This window comes from Pseudophryne corroboree, chromosome 10 (assembly GCF_028390025.1).
Source record: "Pseudophryne corroboree isolate aPseCor3 chromosome 10, aPseCor3.hap2, whole genome shotgun sequence".
NCBI lineage: Eukaryota > Metazoa > Chordata > Amphibia > Anura > Myobatrachidae > Pseudophryne > Pseudophryne corroboree.
In genome coordinates, this window is record NC_086453.1 from 254,776,098 (window position 1) to 254,785,810 (window position 9,713).

The 9,713-nt window shown below is 39.0% G+C and overlaps 1 protein-coding gene across 1 annotated transcript; it reads right to left on the reverse strand.

Moving 5' to 3' along the window:
• Positions 1 to 7,880: 7,880 nt before the first annotated feature.
• On the reverse strand, positions 7,881 to 8,762 carry LOC134965285 (paraneoplastic antigen Ma2 homolog). The gene has a single exon (XM_063941768.1). It carries the CDS (start codon positions 8,760 to 8,762, stop codon positions 7,881 to 7,883), a length of 882 nt encoding a protein of 293 aa, XP_063797838.1.
• Positions 8,763 to 9,713: the final 951 nt, after the last annotated feature.

A 9,713-nucleotide genomic window follows, 5' to 3' on the forward strand; every position in this document is an offset into this window, starting at 1 on the left:
AGCTTAGTCACACAGCTACCTCATTGCGCCTCTTTTTTTCTTTGCGTCATGTGCTGTTTGGGGAGTGTTTTTTGGAAGGGCCATCCTGCGTGACACTGCAGTGCCACTCCTAGATGGGCCAGGTGTTTGTGTCGGCCACTTGGGTCGCTGAGCTTAGTCATCCAGCGACCTCGGTGCAAATTTTAGGACTAAAAATAATATTGTGAGGTGTGAGGTGTTCAGAATAGACTGAAAATGAGTGGAAATTATGGTTATTGAGGTTAATAATACTTTGAGATCAAAATGACCCCCAAATTCTATGATTTAAGCTGTTTTTTAGGGTTTTTTGAAAAAAAACACCCGAATCCAAAACACACCCGAATCCGACAAAAAAAATTCGGTGAGGTTTTGCCAAAACGCGTTCGAACCCAAAACACGGCCACGGAACCGAACCCAAAACCAAAACACAAAACCCGAAAAATTTCCAGTGCACATCTCTAGTACATATACAAACGTGTCATATTCATTATGAAAATAAAAATGTTTCCCTCCCTGTCTCCTCTCTCCCTCTTTCTTCTTCTTTCTCCCTAAAATAGACACGTTTATGGTTTACCCTTGATATATTTATGTTGGATATAGAAAAAATATTTTTTTACCATAGATGCTGTTTACCTATGCTATAATAATAATAATAATAATAATAATAACAACAACAACAACAACAACAACAACAGTATTAGGACTCTGCATAAAATAGTCAGAAAGGTTTTTGGATCATCTGTATAAGTATAATTAATATTGGGATTAGAGCACTAGCTCGATAAATAATTTAGATAAGTGGTTTAGAGAATATGTAGTAGGCAATATACTATACTGTTGACTGCGATATAGTTAATAATATTTAGCACATATGATAAGATAATACTTGAGGCCAGTAATAGTAATGTAATAATGTTGTTATAATAATAAAAAGTGTTAACGTATCCTATAAGAAGTTTTTTTTAGCGCCTTGGGTTTCTCTCTCTATATATATATAGGAGTTTAAGAAAAAAGGATGTCTAAGGGAGCTGTGTAATTGTAACTTTAGATATAGGTTCTTTCCAAAATTATTTGACCACAGAATCATTAAAATATATTCAATTTATTCACATATTGTCCTTGAACAATACATTTGCAGTGAGTAATGTGTACCCGACAAAGTTTAAAATATAGACTTTGATACACAACCTGACATAAAATTTCTAAATAAATTCATCCTATAATGTCTTTCAATGAATGTCTGATGTTCTCACATCTGAACCTCAACGCATTTCGTCCCGAAGGACTTCATCAGGGGTTCATATCAATAGATGTTGAAAGAGCTCTATGGGGTCAATAACCGATTTATCAGTAATGCTGTTCCCACAGGAATATCAGTATGGAAATAACACAACAAGGACGTAGAATTCGTCAGTATTGGACAACGGATCAGGCCAATATAAAAATGTAATAAAAGGATCTCAATGCTGTATTCGCTACCAGTTATAACCACAATTATGTTGGTCAGGCTTTTTGGTCTGACAGGCCTGACCAACATGTAACCCTAATTTGGAGTATGAATATGAAAGGATTACAATAATAGTGCCTCCACCCAAGCTTTATCACAATGTATATAGGCTTGCTTGGGTAAGCCCAATGAATATCAATATGAGATAAGATATCAATTATATACAATTTATCCTCGTTTACCTGTTTTCTCTTTTAGTCGTCAAGTCAATTTTCATTAACTATCAATCTCAGGATAAGTGGTAAGTATATCAACTTTAATAGTATACATTTAATCAAGATAACTTATATATTTCAAAAAGTTAATAAATCTTATATAGAATAATACTAGATGTATTCTTTACCAACATATGGATATTACATAAATTTCATATTATACTAAATAAGTTTAAAACCTAAGAGTGACCCGGGTACTCTAAAGTCAATGATGAGCTCGTTGGGGCCCTTAACTTTAACGATTGTGGCTATTGTTGTGAACTGAATTTGGAATCCCAAACTTTTCTGTAACTTTCTTTAGCAATCGTGTATTCTTTTTCTTTTCCTTCCTTATAACCCAGTCCTCAGGGAGTATGTATCACTCTGTATTAATTTAGTCTCTCCGTTTAATCACCTTAATAATTCACAGGTGGGTTCCATAAAGTAGAAACAAATATAAAAGTCACAATCTTCCGATATTTATCCTATTTCGGATTAGCTTAAATAAATGTTTAATAAATGTTTAAACAGTACATACTTAAGTGTTACTCCCGAGTAATAGGGGTCTCAATTGTGTAGTATTTCAGTCTATTGTTCTTGTAGTTAATGATAACACAGGTGTGTAAAGCTATCCTTTCTTTCTTTGTCCTCCGTAGTTGTTCTGAATTAAAGATGCTGTATTATCTATATAAATTTAATAGGCTTACTCTTAGGTGGTTTAGTACATACTCTAATCTGCACTTAGTTTCTCCTGTGTTATAAGTATAGATAAGCTGCTATAGTCTAGTAAGCCTATTATAATGTTGTCAGTATTTATACTTTTATTTTATATTGATTTCCCACTAGAGGGAGCCTGCGATCCATTCATATGCTGATGAGCTGTATAAATTCATGGGAAGAAAGCTATTGGGGAATGAGGTTTGATTGATGGGTGTATAGAGCAATCACCTCTCCTTTAATGAATGCCCACTCCCCCAACTCCTATTGGGGTTTGAGGTGTGATAGATGGGTGTATGGAGCAATCACCTCTCATTTAATGAATGCCCACTCCCCAACTCCTCCTCGGGTGTGACGCTGCGTCGTCGGGTCTCTCCCGTAGCTGCTGTCCCTGAGCCCTATCTCTTTCTGCCACCGGCCCCTCTCACCTATGACGCACTTTGTGGATTGCTGTGGTCACACGGGGCTCCGTTCCGATGGCTGGGCTATCAGGTAAGGGCTCCGGCATTTGTTGCGGGCTCCACAATCCAGCGTCCTTCACAGCCTCGGTGCTCTCCGCTCCGCTCTTAATACTGTCCCGTTTAATGTCTTTCCGTCTCCTGACCTCCGCCGGAGCTACCTCTCAGTCCGGGCTCTCTCCCGCAGTGATTCCCAGTCCGTCCGTTAAACCCCTTTTTTCAACGGTTGTTGGCTCCCTCCTCTCCGCGAGGGACTTCTAGCATATTCTCCCCCTTCAAGTCTCTTACTAGAACATTTTCTCAGGCTTTATCACACGTGCATAGTATCCATATATATAAATATTATATACATATTCATTTTCTCAGTCCATGTATCAGATACATATTATTCACATATAAATACATTATATACATATACATGTATTACATCTTTATACTTATTTTAATATTATTTAACCATTGGGTTACACTCTCCCCCTGGTGATTTCATTTTAAATTAACTTATGGGATCACCAACCTATATACATCTCATATAAATTATCAGAAATAAGGCCAGTAAGATTCAATATTATAATGAGTGATTACTCTGGGGATAATCTCTGGAGTCCCCAACTGGTCATAAGTAATCATGAGGGGGGGTTGTCTATGTCTTCTGGGCCTATCTATATTCCCCATTTCCTCTCTATTACTACTACAAGATGGATAATCTTCAAACTCTTCTGGTATATTATTTCTTTCTTCATCTAATACCATCCAGTCTCCTTTTGAAGAATCATTAAAATTTCTTTCTGCACCCGTATAGGGTGAAAAGCAAGTATTTTGACCATTAATAGTATTTTCAAGCTCATTCTCTTCTTCAAATATTTCTTCATATTCTTTGTAGAAACAACCTTGACCTTCCTCTGCTTCTGCACTATTTTCGTTAACAACCGACTCTCCTCCCTCTTCTAGTCTAATGTCATTCTTCCCTCTAGTGACAATGTCTGGATCCTCCTTCTCTTCTTCTTCATGTTCCAGTCTGACTTCTTTACTTATGTGAAGTAGATTCTGCCTATGATGAGTTAATAGAGCTCCTTTCCCATTTTCTAACTGTACTTGGTATACAGGTAGATCTTCAAATTTTTTTATTACTATATAAGGTTCTTCCTTCCATCGATTGGCGATTTTGAATTTTCTTGGCATTCCTAATTGTCTCAGCAATACTCTGTCTCCAGGAGACAAAACCTGGTCTCTCACCTTCCTATCATAATAGACTTTGTTCTTTTCCCCACTCTGGCGGGCTGCTCGCTCGGCCAATTGGTAAGCTGTAGCTAACTCTTCTCTCAATTTTTCAACATATTTCACATGAGATTTATAGGAACTTTCTCCGGACGATACTCCTAAACTTATATCTATTGGGAGCTTTGCCTCTCTCCCAAACATCAGGTAATAAGGAGAGTACCCCGTAGCCTCATTCTGTGTGCAATTATAAGCATGTATTAACTGGTCGATATAACGTCTCCAATGATGTTTGTTAAGAGGACTCAGAGTTCCCAACATATTAAGTAGAGTTCTATTGAAGCGTTCTGGTTGTGGGTCACCTTGGGGGTGATATGGCGTAGTTCTAGATTTTTTTATTCCACACATCACACAAAGTTCCTTGATTAGCTTACTTTCGAAATCTCGACCCTGATCCGAGTGTAGCCTATGTGAAAGTCCATAATGAATAAAGAATTTACTCCAAAGGGTGTTAGCTACTGTGGATGCTTTCTGATTTGGTGTAACGTAAGCTTGGGCATATCTTGTAAAATGGTCTGTTACTACTAAAATATTACATTTTTTTTCTTGATCCATTTCTAGAGTTAGAAAATCCATGCATATTAAATCCATGGGACCACTGCTTTTGATGTTTACTAAAGGGGCCACGCGATTAGGCAATGTCTTCCTTACTATGCACCTTCCACAACTCCTACAGTACCGGTCCACCTCTTTGGAGAGATTCGGCCAATAAAACCTATCTGTTATTAACTTTAAAGTCTTCTCGAATCCCAAATGGCCATGTTGATCGTGTAAAGCTTTCATACTCCTATTACGGTGCTTTCTGGGTAATACTAGTTGGTACCTTTTCCTACCATCTGGTAACTGAGTGCATCTGTATAGTATACCCTGCTTCATAATTAAGTTTTTTGTTTGTCTCTTTAAAAGCTGAATTTCTAATGCCCACTCTTCGGTCATCTTTCCAGCTTTAATGGTCGATGCTCCTGGCATCACCCATCTTATACATGGGTCCTGTAATTGTTCTTGTCTAAGCTGATATCTCTTTACCCTTGGTAGATCTTCTAATTCCATCTGACTAATCCAGCAATAAGATAATGGTAATGCATCAGCCGTTGCTCCCAGGTGGCTTATGGCCTCACTTACCACCATACTAGTTATTTGCATACTATGGTACACTCCTTGTACTTCTCCGGCGGGTATTTCGATCCACTCCTCATTTTCATTTTCTCCTACCAATTGTCCAGGTATTCTTGAGAGCGAGTCGGCATCCACATTACTCGTTCCTGGCCGGTATTTCAAAGAGAAATCGTAGAGTGCCAATGCCGATAACCAACGGTGCCCAGTTGCATCCAATTTTGCCGAGGTCTGTACGTAAGTCAAGGCGTTATTGTCAGTGTGGATTTCAAATTTAACTCCATACAAATAGTCGTGGAATTTATCCACTACACACCACTTTAATGCCAGAAACTCTAATTTGTGTGCGGGATATCTCCTCTCACTTTCGGATATACCTCTACTAGCAAATGATACAGGCCGTAGTCCTTCAGAATGATGTTGGTATAGTACTCCCCCTAATCCATTAGTCGATGCGTCGATATGAAGGACATATGGTATACTGGGGTCAGCATATGCTAGAACTTGTGCATGTGTCAGACTTTTCTTCAACATTACAAATGCCGCTTCACACTCATTATTCCATCGCTCACCAAATAGTTCATTAGGTTGGCGATACTTCCCATTCATAGTGAGATTTGATTTTTTTTTCTTCCCTGCATTGGGGTATCCCTTGGTCAGATCAGTCAATGGTTTGGCCTGGGCAGAGTAATTCGGTACAAATCGCCTGTAGTATCCGCAGAATCCTAGGAAAGATCGTAACTCCTTCAGTTTGGTGGGTCGAGGCCAGTTCGTCACAGCTTGTACTTTGTCTGGGTCCGTTGATATCCCATCTTTACTAACGATATGCCCTAGGTATTTAACCCTTGACTGACATAAGTGACACTTATCTACGGACAATTTTAGACCTCCTTCCATCAATCTATCTAGAACTTTAAAAAGTCGATGATTATGTTCTTCGAGAGTAGCCCCGAATACAATAATATCATCTAAATAGACTATCACTTCCCGGTAATTCATATCCCCGATTATCTTTTCCATAGCACGTTGGAATGTGGCTGGTGCTCCTTTTACTCCTTGGGGCATTTGTAGGAACTCAAAGAATCCTAGCGGGCAAATGAATGCCGTTTTCTCTCTGTCTTCAGGCCGCATTGGTATTTGATAATACCCATTTCTTAGGTCTAACACCGAAAACATCACACTTCCTTGTAGGCAATCTAAGGCCTCGTCTATTCTGGGCACAGTATACTGATCGGTCACTGTCCGGTGGTTCAGGGTTCGGTAATCAATGCACATTCGAATATTACCATTTTTCTTTCGTGCTATCACAATCGGGGAGGCGTATGGGCTCTTTGATTCCATTATTACTTGGTTTTCTAATAAACCCTTCAGATGTTTCCTCACGTCCTCAAAGTCCGCCGGGGCTATTCTCCGAGAACGTTCTCGAAAGGGGGTAGTATCCGTGAGTCGAATACAATGTTCCATCCCTTTGGCTCTTCCCAAATCCCACTCTCCTGTGGAGAAAACCGGCCCTCTAGACTCCAATTCCAAGATTAATTGTGACCTTTCAGCATGCTCGAGTTCACTTCCCACGAAACAGACTTCAAATGGGCTACTGTCTTCCTTCTGTTCAATTTCAGTTATACCATCACATAAATAAGAAAGCACTTTGGTTCTTTTCTCCTCTTTCTCTAACCATTCCATAAGAATAGAGTAGATCCTAGTGTTGGTCCCTATAATCATATGGGGCTCACTCCTACTCTCTGGGACTTCTGGACAAACCAACGCTATTAGGGGTATTTGCAGCTTTTCTTCTCCTTCATCTCGATAAATCTCTAGACTAGCCACTATATATCCTAAATACGGATATTTCTCTACGCTCAAACCCCATATCACCAGTCCAGATAATGGCTGTAGGGGTACATCAGAGAGGTGTTTCTTGTACCAGTCTTCAAATATAATTGATACTTGAGAACCACTATCGACCAGTACTTTACAATGGTGTCCATTTATTTTAGCAGCCATTATTGGAGCAGGTCCCATCAATCCCTCAGGCAGGACTCCATTCCACCATGTGTTCCCCATCGCACAGCGACCAACTTCTAGGAGACCTGTTGGGGGTTCACGGGCCTCCCTTGTCCGTTTCCCTGATCCGGGTCTTCGCTGTCAGTATTATGATAGGGAGTACTATACATACGAGTTGAGTTTCGATTCAGGTTACACTCAAAAGCTCGATGACCAATCCTTCCGCACTTGAAACAACCCCTGCTATTAAAACTGCCTCTTCTTCCCCCGCCCCGGGTTGACTCACTAGAGGAAGTATTTTGGGGTGGGTTGTTATTGTGTTGAGTAGTAATAAATTGCTCTATCCTCTTGTTCTGTTCTTCCATTAACTTTAATATTCTTTCTTCCAACGGGGAAGTCTCAGTCACTGTTTGTACCACCTTAACCTTCTTTACCGTCTTTTCCCTCATCTCAATCAGCACTTCTTCTTGTTTTATTTATTTTAGTATCTCATTGAATCCAGGGGGTGGCTCTTTTGTTCCGGAACACCTCAACTTCTGGGCTACCGGATCATTTGTTAACGCACCTCGTAATACTTGTCTCATGCGACTTTTATCCACTTCTTCTCGAGTGATTCCTTTTTTTTTCTACAATCTTATACAATAATTTATCTATTCGTATTACATAGGCACTCAGTTTCTCGCCAGATTCTTGGAACGTATGATTCAGTCTTGATAGCAAGTCTCCTACATCTTCCAAAGTACCATAAGCATAATCCAAAGCTTCAAGGTATGTTTCCAATGTGGCATTTGGATTACTTCTTCTAGCAGCTTGTATTATCCCCATAGCAGGGCCACGTAGACTCTCCACTACTCTTTGCCGCTTTATTTTATCCGGACACTGCCATTCCTCCGCTTGTTGGACAGCAGCCTCCTTCCAAGATTCATATGGTTCTTCCCCGGTAGGCACAGGTACGATACCAGAGAATATCCTTAACCTTCGATAACTCCCTTCATAATGCCATCTCTCAAGTTGGGAAACCACTCGATCCACCATAGTCTCAAATTGTCCGCCATTCACATTGGTAGCACTGTGTCCATTGCCACTAGCTTCCCCTCTATCTACACCCTCCGGTGAGATCATTACCGAGATGGGAGCACTAGTGGTATCTCTAGTGGTATCTTCTTCCCTGATACTGGGACCAATAATAGACCACCTTCTTCCTGTTTCTTCATCGGCCATTATCATTAATGGAATCAAATTTACATCCAAATCTTTTTCCGTTTCTACCAGGACAGCAATCTTCTTTCCTACTTCATCATCCATCTTATCCATTATTTTTGGTCTTATAACACCATACAGGGTACCCACTTTTCTTAACACAGTTTCATCCGAATCATCCAATAAATCTCCACCTATCCCAATACACTTTCTGGGATTTACTCCCTTCTTCAGACACCAGTTATATACATCTTCTCCAGTTAGCCCCTCCATTGACGCTGCTCAATGTAATTATTTCTACTGAGAATTACTGGGATCTCAGCATGTGCCTCCACTTATGTAACCCTAATTTGGAGTATGAATATGAAAGGATTACAATAATAGTGCCTCCACCCAAGCTTTATCACAATGTATATAGGCTTGCTTGGGTAAGCCCAATGAATATCAATATGAGATAAGATATCAATTATATACAATTTATCCTCGTTTACCTGTTTTCTCTTTTAGTCGTCAAGTCAATTTTCATTAACTATCAATCTCAGGATAAGTGGTAAGTATATCAACTTTAATAGTATACATTTAATCAAGATAACTTATATATTTCAAAAAGTTAATAAATCTTATATAGAATAATACTAGATGTATTCTTTACCAACATATGGATATTACATAAATTTCATATTATACTAAATAAGTTTAAAACCTAAGAGTGACCCGGGTACTCTAAAGTCAATGATGAGCTCGTTGGGGCCCTTAACTTTAACGATTGTGGCTATTGTTGTGAACTGAATTTGGAATCCCAAACTTTTCTGTAACTTTCTTTAGCAATCGTGTATTCTTTTTCTTTTCCTTCCTTATAACCCAGTCCTCAGGGAGTATGTATCACTCTGTATTAATTTAGTCTCTCCGTTTAATCACCTTAATAATTCACAGGTGGGTTCCATAAAGTAGAAACAAATATAAAAGTCACAATCTTCCGATATTTATCCTATTTCGGATTAGCTTAAATAAATGTTTAATAAATGTTTAAACAGTACATACTTAAGTGTTACTCCCGAGTAATAGGGGTCTCAATTGTGTAGTATTTCAGTCTATTGTTCTTGTAGTTAATGATAACACAGGTGTGTAAAGCTATCCTTTCTTTCTTTGTCCTCCGTAGTTGTTCTGAATTAAAGATGCTGTATTATCTATATAAATTTAATAGGCTTACTCTTAGGTGGTTTA

Excerpts from the sequence above, each read along its gene's own strand:
- LOC134965285 (XM_063941768.1), bottom strand. The coding sequence starts at position 8,762 with ATGGAGGGGCTAACTGGAGAAGATGTATATAACTGGTGTCTGAAGAAG.